The following is a 21331-nucleotide window of genomic DNA, read 5'->3' on the forward strand; positions in this document are numbered from 1 at the left end:
AGCCAGAACATTACTCTCAGCCAGAACATTACCCTCAGCCAGAACATTACCCTCAGCCAGAACATTACCCTCTGACAGAACATTACTTTCAGCCAGAACATTACCCTCAGCCAGAACATTACCCTCTGACAGAACATTACTTTCAGCCAGAACATTACTCTCAGCCAGAACATTACCCTCTGACAGAACATTACTCTCAGCCAGAACATTACTCTCAGCCAGAACATTACCCTCAGCCAGAACATTACCCTCTGACAGAACATTACTTTCAGCCAGAACATTACCCTCAGCCAGAACATTACCCTCTGACAGAACATTACTTTCAGCCAGAACATTACTCTCAGCCAGAACATTACCCTCAGCCAGAACATTACCCTCAGCCAGAACATTACCCTCAGCCAGAGCATAGTGGTCAAGATCTACTATGCTGATCATACATCATTGCTGACTGATGCGTTAATGTAAAAGAGGTGTGTGTCTGTGATTGGTGTCTCGATTCAAAACAGTTACCCGTGTGTGTGTTTGTGTGTGTGTTTATAGTGGTGTTGTGTTCAAGGGAGTACGACATGTTTTTGTGTTTCTGTGTTTGGTGTGGAGTGGAGTGGTGGTTCGTTGTGTGTGTTGGTTGATAGCGTGATGGTGTGGTGTGTTCACAAGGCTCTGTGTGTGTTGGTTGATAGCGTGATGGTGTGGTGTGTTCACAAGGCTCTGTGTGTGTTGGTTGATAGCGTGATGGTGTGGTGTGTTCACAAGGCTCTGTTTGTGTGTTGGTTGATAGCGTGATGGTGTGGTGTGTTCACAAGGCTCTGTTTGTGTGTTGGTTGATAGCGTGATGGTGTGGTGTGTTCACAAGGCTCTGTGTGTGTTGGTTGATAGCGTGATGGTGTGGTGTGTTCACAAGGCTCTGTTTGTGTGTTGGTTGATAGCGTGATGGTGTGGTGTGTTCACAAGGCTCTGTTTGTGTGTTGGTTGATAGCGTGATGGTGTGGTGTGTTCACAAGGCTCTGTTTGTGTGTTGGTTGATAGCGTGATGGTGTGGTGTGTTCACAAGGCTCTGTTTGTGTGTTGGTTGATAGCGTGATGGTGTGGTGTGTTCACAAGGCTCTCTGTGTGTGTTTCCAGTAGTGTCCAGGGAGACAGCCAGACCAGTGTCTGCATCACCATTGAGCCAGGCCTGCTGCTGAAGGGGGACATTCTGGTAAGCACCATCAGCTCCTCCCTGAGTGACATGGAGAAGTATGACATGTACTGTACATAGCCTTTGGGAGTGTGTAGTGTGGTATGTATTGTGCCCCGTAGAAATAAGGAGATAGTGGATTGACCTCTGTCATGAAGACGGAATGCAATTTATTGTGTCCAAATACAGTATGTTTGTCCTTAAGACTTTTATAGTCCCCATTAATAAAACAACAGGGCTGTAAACACTAGAGGACAGTTGGCATGAGCCCTATACCTCGGTTTAACTACCCTCATTAGCACACGATATCCAGGCTGTAAAAACTAGAGGACAGTTGGCATGAGCCCTATACCTCAGTTTAACTACCCTCATTAGCACACGATATCCAGGCTGTAAACACTAGAGGACAGTTGGCATGAGCCCTATACCTCGGTTTAACTACCCTCATTAGCACACGATATCCAGGCTGTAAAAACTAGAGGACAGTTGGCATGAGCCCTATACCTCGGTTTAACTACCCTCATTAGCACACGATATCCAGGCTGTAAACACTAGAGGACAGTTGGCATGAGCCCTATACCTCGGTTTAACTACCCTCATTAGCACACGATATCCAGGCTGTAAACACTAGAGGACAGTTGGCATGAGCCCTATACCTCGGTTTAACTACCCTCATTAGCACACGATATCCAGGCTGTAAACACTAGAGGACAGTTGGCATGAGCCCTATACCTCGGTTTAACTACCCTCATTAGCACACGATATCCAGGCTGTAAACACTAGAGGACAGTTGGCATGAGCCCTATACCTCGGTTTAACTACCCTCATTAGCACACGATATCCAGGCTGTAAACACTAGAGGACAGTTGGCATGAGCCCTATACCTCAGTTTAACTACCCTCATTAGCACACAAATTCCAGGCTGTAAACACTAGAGGACAGTTGGCATGAGCCCTATACCTCAGTTTAAATACCCTCATTAGCACACGATATCCAGGCTGTAAACACTAGAGGACAGTTGGCATGAGCCCTATACCTCAATTTAACTACCCTCATTAGCACACGATATCCAGGCTGTAAACCCTAGAGGACAGTTGGCATGAGCCCTATACCTCGGTTTAACTACCCTCATTAGCACACGATATCCAGGCTGTAAAAACTAGAGGACAGTTGGCATGAGCCCTATACCTCGGTTTAACTACCCTCATTAGCACACGATATCCAGGCTGTAAACACTAGAGGACAGTTGGCATGAGCCCTATACCTCGGTTTAACTACCCTCATTAGCACACGATATCCAGGCTGTAAAAACTAGAGGACAGTTGGCATGAGCCCTATACCTCGGTTTAACTACCCTCATTAGCACACGATATCCAGGCTGTAAACACTAGAGGACAGTTGGCATGAGCCCTATACCTCGGTTTAACTACCCTCATTAGCACACGATATCCAGGCTGTAAACACTAGAGGACAGTTGGCATGAGCCCTATACCTCGGTTTAACTACCCTCATTAGCACACGATATCCAGGCTGTAAACACTAGAGGACAGTTGGCATGAGCCCTATACCTCGGTTTAACTACCCTCATTAGCACACGATATCCAGGCTGTAAACACTAGAGGACAGTTGGCATGAGCCCTATACCTCGGTTTAACTACCCTCATTAGCACACGATATCCAGGCTGTAAACACTAGAGGACAGTTGGCATGAGCCCTATACCTCGGTTTAACTACCCTCATTAGCACACGATATCCAGGCTGTAAACACTAGAGGACAGTTGGCATGAGCCCTATACCTCGGTTTAACTACCCTCATTAGCACACGATATCCAGGCTGTAAACACTAGAGGACAGTTGGCATGAGCCCTATACCTCAGTTTAACTACCCTCATTAGCACACAAATTCCAGGCTGTAAACACTAGAGGACAGTTGGCATGAGCCCTATACCTCAGTTTAAATACCCTCATTAGCACACGATATCCAGGCTGTAAACACTAGAGGACAGTTGGCATGAGCCCTATACCTCAATTTAACTACCCTCATTAGCACACGATATCCAGGCTGTAAACACTAGAGGACAGTTGGCATGAGCCCTATACCTCTGTTTAACTACCCTCATTAGCACACGATATCCAGGCTGTAAACTAGCATGTCCAAATGACGTCCTCTTCAAGACCAGGCTGGAAATATTAGAGTTTTAAGACAAGAAGAAGAAGAAGAAGAATTTGTTGTCTCCAGACACAGAGACATGTAGCTTCAGTTTCCTAGGCTATCAGCCACTGATTCATGTTGCATGTACAAATCAAGGCAATTTAAAAGAAGCACTCACTGAAGTCAATACCATTTGGCCCCCAACAGACTTTAGCAGCGGGCCTGTAGCTACATATGAAGATACTGAGGTCAGGACCTCTCTCATTAAAAAAAATATATATAAAAACATAAAAAATATATATTGCTGCAGTTTTCATCTTGTTATAATTCCCTGACAGTTACTGAAGTAGCCTCCCACTGGGCAAAAACTGGTTGAAACAATGTTGTTTTTACTTAATTTTAACAACAACAAAAATGTATTTGATGACATTGAATAAACAGGAAAAACTGATTGGATTTACATAGTCATCGACGTAAGGGAATTTCATATGTTTTTCACCTAACTTTTACCTAAATCCAATGACATGGTTAATTGTTTTGTGAATTAACTTTACAACTCAACCAAATGTAAATCAAAACTAGAAGTGGAACTGATATCTGTGCACAGTGGCCATTGGTATATAGTCTAGTTAGTCTAGCCAGCGATCTAAACTTGTATCATGACCGAATTACCAACCGGGCATGCAGGGCACGTGCCCAGGGGCCTTGACCTCCAGGGGGCCCCCATTGATTTTTTTAGTCACTCTCACTCAGACATCATACTAACATGGCATAGGTCATGGCAGAATGTGTAGAATTGCAGGAAATTAGATTTTAAAACTGTAACAATGTCTCCCCAAGCCATGGCAAAATGTGTAGAATTGCACTAAATTAGCTTTAAAACGGCAAAATAAATAACTATATAATCTGTAAAGCAAACGTATTTGTTAACATTTTGCTAATAAAATGTCACATGGAATGACGCTGGAGAGACGAAGCAGGTACGGGTAGTCAAACATTTAATACATAACGGACATGGAACGAGACAGGAACTGGTCAGCAAACAGGAAACACAAACAAAAGACAATGAATCAGCAGGGAACTGACAAATATAGGGGAGGAAATAAACAGATGAGTGAGTGACTCAAGGTGAGTCCAATTTTGCTGATGCACGTGACGAGGGAGGGCAGGAGTGCGTGATGCAGGGAAGCCTGGCGACCTCAAGCGCCTGGGGAGGGAAGAGCGGGAGCAGACATGACATAAAATACTTGTTCTGCCTCCGTCCATTATAGATGTTAATCCCCGTCGTGAGTTAATGTGAGTTAATGTGTAGCGGCTAATTGCATAGCGGCTAATTGCATAGTTTTAACTTTTAATTGTATAGAAATGCAGTGGATGAGCATCCACTGCCCCCTTCTCCCCATAATATGACATTGTCTTTAAAAACTGTTCTACTGTACTTCTTGACTAAATTCTAGCTGTAGTCACAGGGGCAGGTTTTCATGCATTGTGTTTTCTGTTTACAACATATCAACATATCAACGCTGTCAACATGTTTTTTGCCTTTATAATCTAGCATATTTCATATTGAAGGACTGAATCAGTTTGTCATTGTGTCTTTTTCTTCCACTTCTCCTCACGAGCATTGCCCCCCAGCACCCCAGTGGGAGGAATATATATCCCATGGCACCACACAACAGCCACGGGCCATTTGTTTCCTCTCTTACCTCATCCAGAGTTGTTTTTTTGTCTCTGCAAATAAAATATTTTTTACTTCCTTCAACTTCTACCCAATGGATTAATCACAGATGAGGAAGGCTGGTTCATGGAAGTAAACGTTTCCGTCATGTGCTGAGGACATTGAACCTAAACCTTAAGCTAAATGCTGTGTTTCACTTCACCTACAGTTGAAGTCGGAAGTTTACATATACTTAGGTTGGAGTCATTAAAACTATTTTTTCAACCACTCCAAAAATGTATTGTTAACATTTATAGTTTTGTCAAGTCTGTTAGGACATCTCCTTTGTGCATCACACAAGTACTTTTTCCAACAATTGTTTACAAACAGAGTTTTTCACTTATAATTCACTGTATTATCAATTCCAGTTGGTCAGATGTTTACAAACACTAAGTTGACTGTGCCTTTAAACAGCTTGGAAAATTGCAGAAAATAATGTCATGGCTTTAGAAGCTTCTGATAGGCTAATTGACATCATTTGAGTCAATTGGAGGTGTACCTGTGGATGCATTTCAAGGCCTGCCTTCAAATTCAGTGCCTCTTTGCTTGACATCATGGTAAAATAAAAAACAATAAGCCAAAAATTGCCAAACGCCTGAAGTTATCACGGTCATCTGTACAAACAATAGTACGCAAGTATAAACACCATGGGACCACGCAGCCGTCATACCGCTCAGGAAGGAGACGTGTTCTGTCTCCTAGAGATGAACGTGAAAAGTGCAAATCAATCCCAGAACAACAGCAAAGGACCTTGTGAAGATGCTGGAGGAAACAGGTACAAAAGTATCGATATCCACAGTAAAACGAGTCCTGTATCGACATAACCTAAAAGGCTGCTCAGCAAGGAAGAAGCCACTGCTCTAAATCCGCCATATAAAAGCCAGAATACGGTTTGCAAGTGCATGTGGGAACAAAAATCTTACTTTTTGGAGAAATGTCATCTGGTTTGATGAAACAAAAAAATAACTATTTAGCCATAATGACCATCGTTATGTTTGGAGGACAAATGGGGAGGCTTGCAAGCAGAAGAACACCATCCCAACCGTGAAGCACAGGGATGGCAGCATCATGTTGTGGGGGTGCTTTGCTGCAGGAGGGACTGGTGCGCTTCACAAAATAGATGGCAGATCATGAGGAAGGAAAATTACGTGGAAATATTGAAGCAACATCTAAAGACATCAGTCAGGAAGTTAAAGCTTGGTCGCAAATGGCTCTTCCAAATGGACAATGACCCCAAGCATACTTCCAAAGTTGTTGCAAAATGGCTAAAGGACAACAAAGTCAATGTATTCGAGTGGCCACCACAAAGCCCTGACCTCATTCCTATCAAAAATGTGTAGGCTGAAAAAGCGTGTGCGAGCAAAGGAGGCCCACAAACCTGACTCAGTTACACCAGCTCTGTCAGGTGGAAAGGGCCAAAATGTACCCAACTTATTGTGGGAAGCTTGTGGAAGGCTACCTGAAACGTTTTACCCAAGTTAAACTATTTAAAGGCAACGCTACCAAATACTAATTGAGTGTATGTAAACTTCTGACCCACTGGGAATGTGATGAAAGAAAAAAAGCTGAAATAAGTCATTCTCTCTACTATTATTGTGACATTTCACATTTTTAAAATAAAGTGGTGATCCTAACTGACCTAAGACAGGGACGTTTTACTAGGATTAAATGTCAGGAATTGTGAAAAACTGATTTTAAATGTATTTTGCTAAGGTGTATGTAAACTTCCCACTTCAACTGTAGGTTGAGCCCAGAATTCAGCTTGGTTTATCCAGGCTAGATGTGTAACATGTACACCAAAGAAATCTATTATACCATGACGAACAGAGACTGTTGCGGCCAACAACATCTGAAAATAAATGAATAAACCATTGACATCTATTAGGGCATGTAACGGAAAGGGTTTTAAAATGTTTTGCAACTGAAAACTAAAATGGCCGTTTCTGATTAGACTTTTCCAGGTATTCCCTCTTTGCTGTTTCCATTTTCTGCCTAATGATCCTGACCCATATCATATCAGGGTTATGAGGCTAAATGATCCTGACCCATATCATATCAGGGTTATGAGGCTAAATGATCCTGACCCATATCATATCAGGGTTATGAGGCTAAATGATCCTGACCCATATCATATCAGGGTTATGAGGCTAAATGATCCTGACCCATATCATATCAGGGTTATGAGGCTAAATGATCCTGACCGATATCATATCAGGGTTATGAGGCTAAATAAACCTGACCCATATCATATCAGGGTTATGAGGCTAAATGATCCTGACCCATATCATATCAGGGTTATGAGGCTAAATGATCCTGACCCATATCATATCAGGGTTATGAGGCTAAATGATCCTGACCCATATCATATCAGGGTTATGAGGCTAAATGATCCTGACCCATATCATATCAGGGTTATGAGGCTAAATCATCCTGACCCATATCATATCAGGGTTATGAGGCTAAATAATCCTGACCCATATCATATCAGGGTTATGAGGCTAAATGATCCTGACCCATATCATATCAGGGTTTTGAGGCTAAATGATCCTGACCCATATCATATCAGGGTTATGAGGGTAAATGATCCTGACCCATATCATATCAGGGTTATGATGCTAAATGATCCTGACCCATATCATATCAGGGTTATGAGGCTAAATGATCCTGACCCATATCATATCAGGGTTATGAGGCTAAATGATCCTGACTCATGTCATATCAGGGTTATGAGGCTAAATGATCCTGACCCATATCATATCAGGGTTATGAGGCTAAATGATCCTGACCCATATCATATCAGGGTTATGAGGCTAAATGATCCTGACCCATATCATAACAGGGTTATGAGGCTAAATGATCCTGACCCATATCATAACAGGGTTATGAGGCTAAATGATCCTGACCCATATCATATCAGGGTTATGAGGCTAAATGATCCTGACCCATATCATATCAGGGTTATGAGGCTAAATGATCCTGACCCATATCATATCATGGTTATGATGCTAAATGATCCTGACCCATATCATAACAGGGTTATGAGGCTAAATGATCCTGACCCATATCATATCAGGGTTATGATGATAAATTATCCTGACCCATATCATATCAGGGTTATGAGGCTAAATTATCCTGACCCATATCATATCAGGGTTATGAGGCTAAATGATCCTGACCCATATCATATCAGGGTTATGAGGCTAAATGATCCCGACCCATATCATATCAGGGTTATGAGGCTAAATGATCCTGACCCATATCATATAAGGGTTATGAGGCTAAATGATCCTGACCGATATCATATCAGGGTTATGAGGCTAAATAAACCTGACCCATATCATATCAGGGTTATGAGGCTAAATGATCCTGACCCATATCATATCAGGGTTATTTTGAGGCTCACTTAATGACAATTCCAGTCCAGTTGAGATGTTCTTCAGGCGTATGCACCCTGACATTTGCTCAGTACATTCACCCCAGTTCCCCAGTTCAGCCATAGTTTGTGTGCAGTGTGTCATTTGGGCTAAGCACAAAGCTAAATATTCATTGAGTACCTGTAAATGTGAGGTCCTTGTAAAAGATCTGGCCAACCCCTAGCCAGGGCGAAGCACAGTGGTGAGAGAGTGAATAGTTTCTTTCGTAGGCTTTGGGTTTACAAAGCTTTACAAGGCTCTTGTGTGGATAGCAATGGTCTGGATAATGCTGCTCTTGTTTGGGAAGGCAGACCATACATTTACAGAGCAGCTTTCTCTAGCACACTGTCAGATGCCCTGAAGGATTGTACTGTGAATCAAGCTGCTATGTTATCAGCTGGTATTTTACAATGACACTGTACTGTATGTCAGATCTGGATCAAAAACATATGTCTGTGCTTGATTTAGTTTGCCCAGTACAATGGAACAAATGGAATGGTTTCAAAATGGCAAAACTCCAAGTTAAATAATGTCCCCCTTCAAATGCTTTCACTTGTTTTCCAGTTGTCCGAGTGATCTGAACACTTTGAAAGTAACAGAAAGTCAAAGGTTTCCCGACGTAAACTTTGAGACTTGAGCAATGTGAAATCTATGAAAGCCCTGAAGTCATCTCTTTTAGGGATTCAGTAACAGAAACTCAGAAACCAGAAAGACCTCTTTAAAAACGACATCTGTCTTCCTGTCCACTGCAGCTGAAGTGTTACCACAAGCGCTTCCGAAGCCCACAGCGGGATGTGATCTTCCGGGTGCAGTTCCATACATGTGCTGTGCACGACTTGGGAATCGTCTTTGGGAAGGATGAGCTCGACGAGACCTTCAAAGGTAAGGAAGATATTCCTTAAATGTCCCCAGCATAATGCATACCATGAAGAGAATTGAGAAACATAAATTTGACTGAAAACATGAAACTGTTGTGCCTTGATGATGACCCAACTATATATGATCATCATAACGCATATATTCAATACTTTTTCCAAAGGTACGTTTTGAATATTGCTGCATAGAGGGTTTCTATGTGAACGGAGTATTAAGGAGTCTTAAAATTCCATCATATTTCATTTGGCTGCATATTGCATGTCAAACCTGTTTGCAATCTCCCGTCATTGCTTTAAACATGGACATGTTTTATTCTCTTCTCTCATCCTCAAACCAGATGACAGATTCCCAGATTTTGGAAAGGTGGAGTTTGTTTTTTCCTTTGGTCCAGAAAAAATCAATGGTAAGCATACCTACTCCTCTTCTTGGCGGCCATTTTCTCCAAGCTAATTACCGATCATTCAAAAACAGAAATGTGTTGAAGATGACAGACACTACCTCCTATTGTATGAGTATAGGTTTGACATTTTCTTTGACCCCTCTGTATGTGTTTTTTTTCCACCAGGGATGGACCACTTGGAGAATGGGCCCACTGTCTCAGTGGACTACAATACCCAAGATGCTCTAATCCGCTGGGACTCCTATGAGAACCTCAACCAGCATTGTGAGGAGATTATGGATGGTGAGTACAGTCACTTGGCATGCGTACAGGAGGAATCCCTTTTCCCTGATGTACACTATGATGTCATGATGTGGTTTCTTCAAATTCCTCTCAACCAATCATATTGTGTGGCTGGAACTATCCGTTGTACAAATTGGGACACCTTCACACAGACATTGTAGTACATTTTTGTTGATGGTCTTACACATATTGTTTAACGTGACAACACACACACACACACACACACACACACACACACACACACACACACACACACACACACACACACACACACACACACACACACACACACACACACACACACACACACACACACACACACACACACACACACACACACACACACACACACAGAGTTGGGACCACACACCACTCTCTTTGTAAAGTCCAGGAGGTGTTAATGACTCTTAATGCCCCCACACACACATGGTACCGCCTCCTAAAATTACCAGGAGGGGAATTCAGAAGTTAACCTATCATGTATGGCCACACATACACACCAACCAACTCCAAGGATCTCTACGTACTGTAATCACACACACAACAAAAGGCTGTTTGTGTCTATAGACTAGCTCTGGTGTGTCCTTTGCTGAGAGAGAGAGAGAGAGAGAGAGAGAGAGAGAGAGAGAGAGAGAGAGAGAGAGAGAGAGAGAGAGAGAGAGAGAGAGAGAGAGAGAGAGAGAGAGAGAGAGAGAGAGAGAGAGAGAGAGAGAGAGAGAGAGAGAGAGAGAGAGAGAGAGAATCAAAGCCCTAATAGAGTTATCCCTAATCTCCAGCACCAGGCAGGTCAACCCAAGTTGACATGTCACAGAGGACTTGTCCCATGTATTAAGTCATAGAAATGACCCTCCAACCCTGAGGTTTATGTTGAGGTTCCAGTTGAGATCTAGATATCATTCCTGTTGGTAAAGACATACCAGAACCAAATTATGTTCCACTTAGTGGATAAGACAGTCTTATCATTTCTACTCTTTGGCTGTTTGTTGCGGTTCTCTGAGAAGGGGACTTTGATAAGATACACTATTTAAATTTTCTTCCTTCAGTATATATTTTTTCTTTATTACATGTTTTTTCTTCATTTGAATAAGACTTATATAATGACTTACCTTGAACGTAACGATAGGAGTGAAATACTGTCACTCCATAACATGCTTTACTTTGTGTGATAGTCAGAATGGCAGGGGGACGCCTTAAGGCAAGGATATGGTGTCACGTCTAGGATGTGTCTGCAGTTTCATTACACTCCTCTGGTGTTTAACGTGGACTATGAAGCAACAGGACAAATACATGCACACACACACACACACACACACACACACACACACACACACACACACACACACACACACACACACACACACACACACACACACACACACACACACACACACACACACACACACACACACACACACACACACACACACATACACACACACACACAACATTCACATTCCGGGGTCTAGCCACAGGCTCGGCCAAAACATTCCTGATATCCCTGATTTTAGAGCGATGGTCACTCCGACCAAACTGATGTGTTCACTCCGACCAAACTGATGTGTTCACTCTGACCAAACTGATGTGTTCACTCTGACCAAACTGATGTGTTCACTCTGACCAAACTGATGTGTTCACTCTGACCAAACTGATGTGTTCACTCTGACCAAACTGATGTGTTCACTCCGACCAAACTGATGTGTTCACTCTGACCAAACTGATGTGTTCACTCTGTCCAAACTGATGTGTTCACTCTGACCAAACTGATGTGTTCACTCTGACCAAACTGATGTGTTCACTCTGACCAAACTGATGTGTTCACTCTGACCAAACTGATGTGTTCACTCTGACCAAACTGATGTGTTCACTCTGACCAAACTGATGTGTTCACTCTGACCAAACTGATGTGTTCACTCCGACCAAACTGAAGAGCTGTAACATGTGAGTGTTGTTGTTATTGTGTTCCTTCAGCAAACTTCTAAATAGTCTCTCACACTGTCTATTGAAGGATGAATTTGTGATGCTCCAGTCGCTTGATACAAATACTCTATATGTCAATCAATTAATCAATCATGTTTGAATTTGAATATTTTTTGTAATTTATCTTTGAATGATTAATTTATAAATAATAACTGTCAGAGTATTACTGCTGATTCATATTAAATCATACACTCTTAGAAAAAAGGGTTCTTCAGCTGTCCCCATAGGAGAACCTTTTTTTGTTCCAGGTAGAACCTTTTTTTGTTCCAGGTAGATCCCTTTTGGGTTCCATGTAGAAACTTATGTAGAAAGGGTTCTACACGGAACCCTAAAAAGCTTCTATCTGGATTCAAAAAGGGTTCTTTAAAGGGTTCTCGTATTGGGACAGCTGAATGGGGACAGCTGAAGAACCCTTTTAGATTCTAGATAGAACCCTAAATACACACGTGACAGACATCTATAATGTTCTTTTTTTAATCATGTGATTATCATTACTGATCCAAGATAACTCATCCAAGCTCTGAAATAGTTTTCTCTTCTGGTAGCATTCCTGCATGTTTTCCCATGTTGCTTTTCTTGGTCCTCTGGATAGATGGAAGGGCAGAGGTCATGCCCATGACTATATATTTTATTACTCAGGTCATACAATGCCCATCCCTTCACACAGTCGCACCCAACTACTGCTTTAAATATGTGCAGCAGAAATAGCAGAAGTCCCCACCTCTCTTATTGCACCGTGTGTGTGTGTGTGTGTGTGTGTGTGTGTGTGTGTGCGTGTGCGTATGTGTGTGTGTGTGTGTGTGTGTGTGTGTGTGTGTGTGTGTGTGTGTGTGTGTGTGTGTGTGTGTGTGTGTGTGTGTGTGTGTGTGTGTGTGTGTGTGTGTGTGTGTGTGTGTGTGTGTGTGTGTGTGTGTGTGTGTGCGTGCGTGGGTGTGTGTTTACATGAGTGCCGGATTTGACCCATTCTGAGGCTGTAAGACATCAAATCTCACTTGCCCATTGTGACCTGGAGCCTGTGACTTCACTCTGCCAGCATGGCAGTATGGATGTAAAGCTAGGCCATTGAATATTAGCTCATTGACATTGTGATTGTAAAAAGTGATTGTGGTGCTAGCTGCCAGACGGCCATTTTGCAGGAAAACAAGCCTCATTTCGGAATGTTTGTGGTAATGGCAGAATAAGTCTATGGGTTCCAGGAAACTCTGGTGTTTTGCATTTCCACTGTAATTAAGTGTGTTCTCTCCTAGCTGCAGCCTCGTTAGTCTACACTGAGAAGGCAATTAGCTCATCCAACTCAATGGGGTTAGGAACAGACAGGAACACATAGAAGATTTATGTGTTTACCAGCACAGTTGGAATCAAACTATTTAGTGGGAGTACTTAGCGAGCAGTTTGGCTAAATTGAAGTTGTTTTCCTAGGGTCAAAGGCTTGTCACATCCTAGACACATAGAGGGTACAAAACAGAAAGGGCTTTCCAAATAGAGTCAACAAGTCATATCCACTGACATACATAGTCTCCTTCACCTTGACCAGGGATGCGTTCAATAGAGCACAACGATGTGGATCGTTCAGATAGAAATACAGTATATTGGGTAGAACAGACATATCTCTCTGATACGCTATGTAGAGTAAGGCATCATGTCAGCTCTATCTGTGGCATTTCTATCTTCTACTCTATTTGAAGCATTTCTATCCACCACTCTATTTGGGGCATTTTTATCTACCACTCTATTTGTGGCATTTCTATCTACCACTCTATTTGTAGCGTTTCTAGCTACCACTCTATTTGTGGAATTTCTATCTACCACTCTATTTGTAGCATTTCTAGCTACCGCTCTATTTGTGGCATTTCTATCTACCACTCTATTTGTGGCATTTCTATCTACCACTCTATTTGTGGCATTTCTATCTACCACTCTATTTGTAGCGTTTCTAGCTACCACTCTATTTGTGGCATTTCTATCTACCACTCTATTTGTAGCATTTCTATCTACCGCTCTATTTGTGGCATTTCTATCTACCACTCTATTTGTGGCATTTCTAGCTACCACTCTATTTGTAGTTTTTCTATCTACCACTCTATTTGTAGCATTTCTATCTACCACTCTATTTGTGGCATTTCTATCTAAATGTGACCCTGAGCTTTAGCCAACAGGCGAGCAGCTGTTCCTCCGATGGCTAGAATGTCACACCCAAACACCTTATCTTTTTGACGACTTGAGTCCAATCACCTCTTCTAAAATACTCTGAAATACAATGGGGTAAAATTAAGCAATTCCATTACTCTTCGAGCACTTGTGATCAATGTTAGCCTGTGAAACTCAACTCAAAACAGTCCCACTACTAGCTAAGCTAAGTGTCTCATAGACTTCACTGACTAGCCTGTAGCTAGGAGTTAAGGTGAGGCACCGACTAGACAACATAACCAAGAGATCACATGACTAATTTGAGTCCCAACGTCAAACGAATATCTATTCCCCTTATCAATAGGTTAATCTAAATCGATCCGTCCAGTCAATGTGGGGTCGCAGGTAGCCTAGTGGTTAGACCATTGGACTAGTAACCGAAAGGTTGCAAGATCAAATCCCCGAGCTGACAAGGTAAAAAATCTGTCGTTCTGCCCCACTGTTCCTAGGCCCTCGTTGAAAATAAGAATTTGTTTTTGACTGACTTGCCTAGTTATATAAAGGTAAAATAAAAAAAAATGTGTTTCCTATGATCTCATGATATTAATGTGCGACGTAGTTATAGATGAGTGCGATAGATGGAGCCAAGAGGTGTCCTTTTAGGAACCCAGCAGGGGTCTTCAAACAGTCCTGAGTCTTGTTTACTATCCAACTGTCAATCCAACTAGCATATTGTGGCTGTTGCACAACCCACCACATTTCTAGAATAGTTTGGGGTGCGAGTTAGATTTCTGTGTGTGTGTGTCTAATTCGAACGCAATCTCCTCTGTCGCCAAAAACACACACACAGTCTCACACTCCTGTGCATCCCCAATGTGGTGTGTGTCACATAAGAGGAGTGACAGAGTGTGTGTGTGATCTTACTCAGTACACGCAGATAAACAGGCAGTGAGCTGCTGGGAGTTGGTTCGTTGTGTTACTCTCTCTTCTGTTGACATCCTGATTTGTCGACACTGGTCTTCTTCTACTGGATCAGAAGGCTGAACAGTTGACAGTAGAGACAAACTGTACAATCAACAACAAGAGAGACGTGCACTACATTCTGCAAATGATGAGACGTGCACTACATTCTGCAAATGATGAGACGTGCACTACATTCTGCAAATGATGAGACGTGCACTACATTCTGCAAATGATGAGACGTGCACTACATTCTGCAAATGATGAGACGTGCACTACATTCTGCAAATGATGAGACGTGCACTACATTCTGCAAATGATGAGACGTGCACTACATTCTGCAAATGATGAGACGTGCACTACATTCTGCAAATGATGAGACGTGCACTACATTCTGCAAATGATGAGACGTGCACTACATTCTGCAAATGATGAGACGTGCACTACATTCTGCAAATGATGAGACGTGCACTACATTCTGCAAATGATGAGACGTGCACTACATTCTGCAAATGATGAGACGTGCACTACATTCTGCAAATGATGAGACGTGCACTACATTCTGCAAATGATGAGACGTGCACTACATTCTGCAAATGATGAGACGTGCACTTATTCTGCAAATGATGAGACGTGCACTACATTCTGCAAATGATGAGACGTGCACTACATTCTGCAAATGATGAGACGTGCACTACATTCTGCAAATGATGAGACGTGCACTACATTCTGCAAATGATGAGACGTGCACTACATTCTGCAAATGATGAGACGTGCACTACATTCTGCAAATGATGAGACGTGCACTACATTCTGCAAATGATGAGACGTGCACTACATTCTGCAAATGATGAGACGTGCACTACATTCTGCAAATGATGAGACGTGCACTACATTCTGCAAATGATGAGACGTGCACTACATTCTGCAAATGATGAGACGTGCACTACATTCTGCAAATGATGAGACGTGCACTACATTCTGCAAATGATGAGACGTGCACTACATTCTGCAAATGATGAGACGTGCACTACATTCTGCAAATGATGAGACGTGCACTACATTCTGCAAATGATGAGACGTGCACTACATTCTGCAAATGATGAGACGTGCACTACATTCTGCAAATGATGAGACGTGCACTACATTCTGCAAATGATGAGACGTGCACTACATTCTGCAAATGATGAGACGTGCACTACATTCTGCAAATGATGAGACGTGCACTTATTCTTTGAAACCCACTTTTCAAATACTTATTGACATCAGACATTTTAATCACTGACTACTTTGCTGATTTTCTGTACTAGTGAGGTGTATGTTCAGGAGGCTGTGTACAGTACTGTATGTCTCTACAAGGCTGTGTGACTGACAGATTCTATTAAATTTAACTTTTTGTCTCAAAATCTATAAGAAATTCTTGTTTTGCTAAAGGTTGTTTTCAGACAAATATGATTCCATTGAATGTTCACATAATTATCTAACTTTGAATGTGGAATTCTAATATTTTGAACATTTTAAACGCTACTGTTTATATGAAGACATGTTTTAGTGAGGCTTTATTATCCAGCTGTACAAAGTGCAACATCTTAAATCAAAATGCATCTTGTCAAATGAAATCTTATCAATTTCAACTTAATTGAAAGTGCATTTGAATGTGTGTGTGTGTGTGTGTGTGTGTGTGTGTGTGTGTGTGTGTGTGTGTGTGTGTGTGTGTGTGTGTGTGTGTGTGTGTGTGTGTGTGTGTGTGTGTGTGTGTGTGTGTGTGTGTGTGTGTGTGTGTGTGTGTGTGTGCGTGCGTGCGTGCGTGCGTGCGTGTTTGAGGTACAGTAGAGGTATTACTATTACATCACCGTCCTCTGGAGATTGATGTAGACTGTAGACACTGGAGATTGATGTAGACTGTAGATACTGGAGGTTGATGTAGACACTGGAGGTTGATGTAGACTGTAGATACTGGAGGTTGATGTTGACACTGGAGTTTGATGTAGACTGTAGACACTGGAGATTGATGTAGACTGTAGACACTGGAGATTGATGTAGACTGTAGACACTGGAGGTTGATGGAGACACTGGAGGTTGATGTAGACTGTAGATACTGGAGGTTGATGTTGACACTGGAGGTTGATGTAGACTGTAGACACTGGAGATTGATGTAGACTGTAGACACTGGAGATTGATGTAGACTGTAGACACTGGAGGTTGATGTAGACACTGGAGGTTGATGTAGACTGGAGACACTGGAGGTTGATGTAGACTGTAGACACTGGAGGTTGATGTAGACTGTAGACACTGGAGATTGATGTAGACTGTAGACACTGGAGATTGATGTAGACTGTAGACACTGGAGGTTGATGTAGACACTGGAGGTTGATGTAGACTGTAGACACTGGAGGTTGATGTAGACACTGGAGGTTGATGTAGACACTGGAGGTTGATGTAGACACTGGAGGTTGATGTAGACTGTAGATACTGGAGGTTGATGTAGACACTGGAGGTTGATGTAGACTGTAGATACTGGAGATTGATGTAGACTGTAGATACTGGAGGTTGATGTAGACACTGGAGGTTGATGTAGACTGTAGATACTGGAGGTTGATGTAGACACTGGAGGTTGATGTAGACTGTAGACACTGGAGATTGATGTAGACTGTAGATACTGGAGGTTGATGTAGACACTGGAGGTTGATGTAGACTGTAAGTACTGGAGGTTGATTTAGACTGTAGATACTGGAGGTTGATTTAGACTGTAGACACTGGAGGTTGATGTAGACTGTAGACACTGGAGGTTGATTTAGACTGTAGACACTGGAGGTTGATTTAGACTGTAGACACTGGAGATTGATTTAGACTGTAGACACTGGAGGTTGATTTAGACTGTAGACACTGGAGGTTGATGTAGACTGTAGACACTGGAGGTTGATTTAGACTGTAGACACTGGAGGTTGATTTAGACTGTAGACACTGGAGGTTGACTTAGACTGTAGACACTGGAGGTTGATTTAGACTGTAGACACTGGAGGTTGATTTAGACAGTAGATACTGGAGGTTGATTTAGACTGTAGACACTGGAGGTTGATTTAGACTGTAGACACTGGAGGTTGATTTAGACTGTAGACACTGGAGGTTGATGTAGACTAGACACTGGAGGTTGATTTAGACTGTAGACACTGGAGATGGATGTAGATTAGACACTGGAGGTTGATTTAGACTGTAGGCACTAGAGGTTGATTTAGACTGTAGACACTAGAGGTTGATTTAGACTGTAGATACTGGAGGTTGATTTAGACTGTAGACACTGGAGGTTGATTTAGACTGTAGACACTGGAGGTTGATGTAGACCAGACACTGGAGGTCGATTTAGACTGTAGACACTGGAGGTTGATGTAGACTAGACACTGGAGATTGATTTAGACTAGACACTGGAGGTTGATTTAGACTGTAGACACTGGAGGTTGATTTAGACTGTAGGCACTAGAGGTTGATTTAGACTGTAGACACTGGAGGTTGATGTAGAATAGACACTGGAGGTTGATTTAGACTGTAGACACTGGAGGTTGATGTAGACTAGACACTGGAGGTTGATTTAGACTTGACACTGGAGGTTTATTTAGATTAGACACTGGAGGTTGACGTCGACTGTAGACACTGGAGGTTGATGTAGACTAGACACTGGAGGTTGATGTAGACTGTAAATACTGGAGGTTGATGTAGACTGTCGATACATGAGGTTGATGTAGACACTGGAGGTTGATTTAGACTGTAGTCACTGGAGGTTGATGTAGACTGTAGATACTGGAGTTTGATGTAGACTGTAGACACTGGAGGTTGATGTAGACTGTAGATACTGGAGGTTGATGTAGACTGTAGATACTGGAGGTTGACGTCGACTGTAGACACTGAAGGTAGATTAGACTGTAGATACTGGAGGTTGATTTAGACTGTAGATATTGAAGGTTGATTAGACTGTAGATACTGGAGGTTGATTAGACTGTAGACACTGGAGGTTGATGTAGACTGTAAATACTGAAGGTTGATTTAGACTGTAGATACTGTAGGTTGATGTAGACTGTAGATACTGGAGGTTGATGTAGACTGTAGATACTGGAGGTTGATGTAGGGCTATGGACATGCAGGATGTATGCTGTCTAAATGGAACTCATTACTCATTACACACTTTAACAGCTGTGTGCGTGCTTGCGTGCATGAGTCTGTCTGAGTCTGTGGGAACATGTTTGTTTTAGTATTCGGGTTAATATACAATATACACCAACCCAGCCTTCTCCTGATCACACAGCGTCTGACCAGCATCCATTGAATCATGCAACACATTGTATCCTCCATCTGAATGTGTTTAATGTTTGTTGACATTGTGTGTTGTGGGGACGCAGTGTTTTTCAATCTCACAGGACACAGAGAGGTGAACCGTCTAGCTAGCCTTCTCTAGCCTTTGTTGTGGAAACCGTCCCAAACTAGTCCCAGTCTCAGTCATTCTGTTTAGGGCTTTGGGGATTACATTGCTTTGACTCCAAACTTAAGCGGTTGGGCGTTGTGTAACCGATCAGGAATAATGCCCTTTAGGAGAAGGTGACAGGCATAAAAACATAAAGTGTGAGGTCTGTCTACTTTGAGGTGCAGGGAGCCTGATTGGTAATATAGTGTTGTGGATGGTTCCCAAACAGAGGGTCGGGCCTACTTGTGGCTTATGGCTACGTCTAATATTCTAATATTCTGGGGGACAAGCCTGTCTGCCTCAGGAGTGGCTACCAGATACAGTATACTGCCTAGTCTTAAAGGAACAAAGTTAGCAGTTAGGGCTGATGGCCTGGAGCTGTTTGCGTGTTTTTGGTAGCATGTAGCTGTTAGCATGTTTTTGGTAGCATGTAGCTGTTAGCATGTTGTTATTAGCCTGTAGTTGTTAGCATGTAGCTGTTAGCCTGCAGCAGTTAGCATGTTGATATTAGCCATGGGCGCTAATAGGCATGAATGACTGGTTCTCACACAGCTTGACTCAAGCCATTGTCAGCTTGATTCCAGCTGGTGTCCAGACAGTCTCCTCTCTCTATCTCTCTTTCAGCTGTTTGGCTGACACGGTATAACAGTGTTTTTTTTGTTGTTACATTGGGCTTAACTACCTTGGGAAATGGCCGTGGGTAGAGGAGTGGAAAAGAGGACAGGAGGAAGAGATGAGGACAGGAGGAAGAGGTGAGGACAGGAGCAGCATCTCACCCTGTCATTATTAACCACCATGGCCTAGTTTCTAATTTGCTCTACCCAGGTCTCCTCTCTTCACACCGTCCCCCTGCACGGTAATTTAGCCTGTTGAATAGACAACCCTCTGACCTGAGCTGGGTGGATGGACATAAGGCTGACATTTACTGGGGAAGAGGTTTGGGAAGAGGCCAGGTTGACCAGGTTGCACACCGTGACAGATAATGACATGGGTAAAACATCTAACTTTTTCAACACTTAGTAGAGAAATACATTGTAAGTATTGAGATATGCAATCTGCTTCTTGCCCCCTTAACTGAACAAGGCCAACTAGGCTGCTGCACTGTAGTGGACCTGAGGAATTAGTTCAATTTCAGGACATTAAAAAGTGCTGATTCACCACCCATTCCGCACACTGCCAACAGTCTGGCAACACAAACACACATACTGTACAAAACACACACACACTGCACACAGCCAAAAGTCTGGCAAGGCCGTGTCTCCCTCTGTCTGTCAGCTCCACCACATCGGATCCTTTGAATTACTTAATTGTCATCCAATGATGTGCCTGAAGTAGTGAGACACTACAGTCGGCCAAATGGAACAGGCAGCAACCATGGATGGAGGCAATGGGACTTTGGGATTTTTGCAAGAAAGTGGCAAGCTGGAGTGGATAATCTGATAGTAGGGGTTCTCCAGACAAATCAAATCAAACTTCATTTGTCACATGCGCCAAATACAACAAGGGTAGACCTTACCATGAAATGCTGACTTACAAGCCCTTAACCAAACAGTGCAGTTCAAGAAGAGTTAAGAAAATATTTACCAAATAAACTAAAGTAAAAAATTATAAAAAGTAACACGATAACATAACAATAACGAGGCTATATACAGGGGGTACCGGTACCGAGTCAGTGTGCAGGGTACAGGTTAGAGGTCATTTGTACATGTATGTAGGGGTGAAGTGACTATGCATAGATAATAAACAGCGAGTAGCAGCAGTGTAAAAACAAATGGGGGGGGTCAATGTCATAGTCCG

The 21331-nt window shown here is 42.5% G+C and overlaps 1 protein-coding gene across 4 annotated transcripts in view; it reads left to right on the plus strand.

Annotated features, from left to right (window-relative positions):
* The window catches only part of LOC118375369 (tensin-1-like), a 280910-nt gene that overhangs the window by 203370 nt on the left and 56209 nt on the right, over positions 1–21331 (plus strand). For all 4 annotated transcript variants that reach the window (XM_052493038.1, XM_052493035.1, XM_052493037.1 and 1 more), the window contains 4 exons: positions 1123–1198; positions 9212–9341; positions 9673–9738; positions 9901–10017. In XM_052493038.1, coding sequence (XP_052348998.1) covers positions 1123–1198; positions 9212–9341; positions 9673–9738; positions 9901–10017 — 389 coding nt within the window. The remainder of the gene's footprint in view (positions 1–1122; positions 1199–9211; positions 9342–9672; positions 9739–9900; positions 10018–21331) is intronic.

The sequence above is a fragment of the Oncorhynchus keta genome, chromosome 34 (genome assembly GCF_023373465.1).
Source record: "Oncorhynchus keta strain PuntledgeMale-10-30-2019 chromosome 34, Oket_V2, whole genome shotgun sequence".
Lineage (NCBI taxonomy): Eukaryota > Metazoa > Chordata > Actinopteri > Salmoniformes > Salmonidae > Oncorhynchus > Oncorhynchus keta.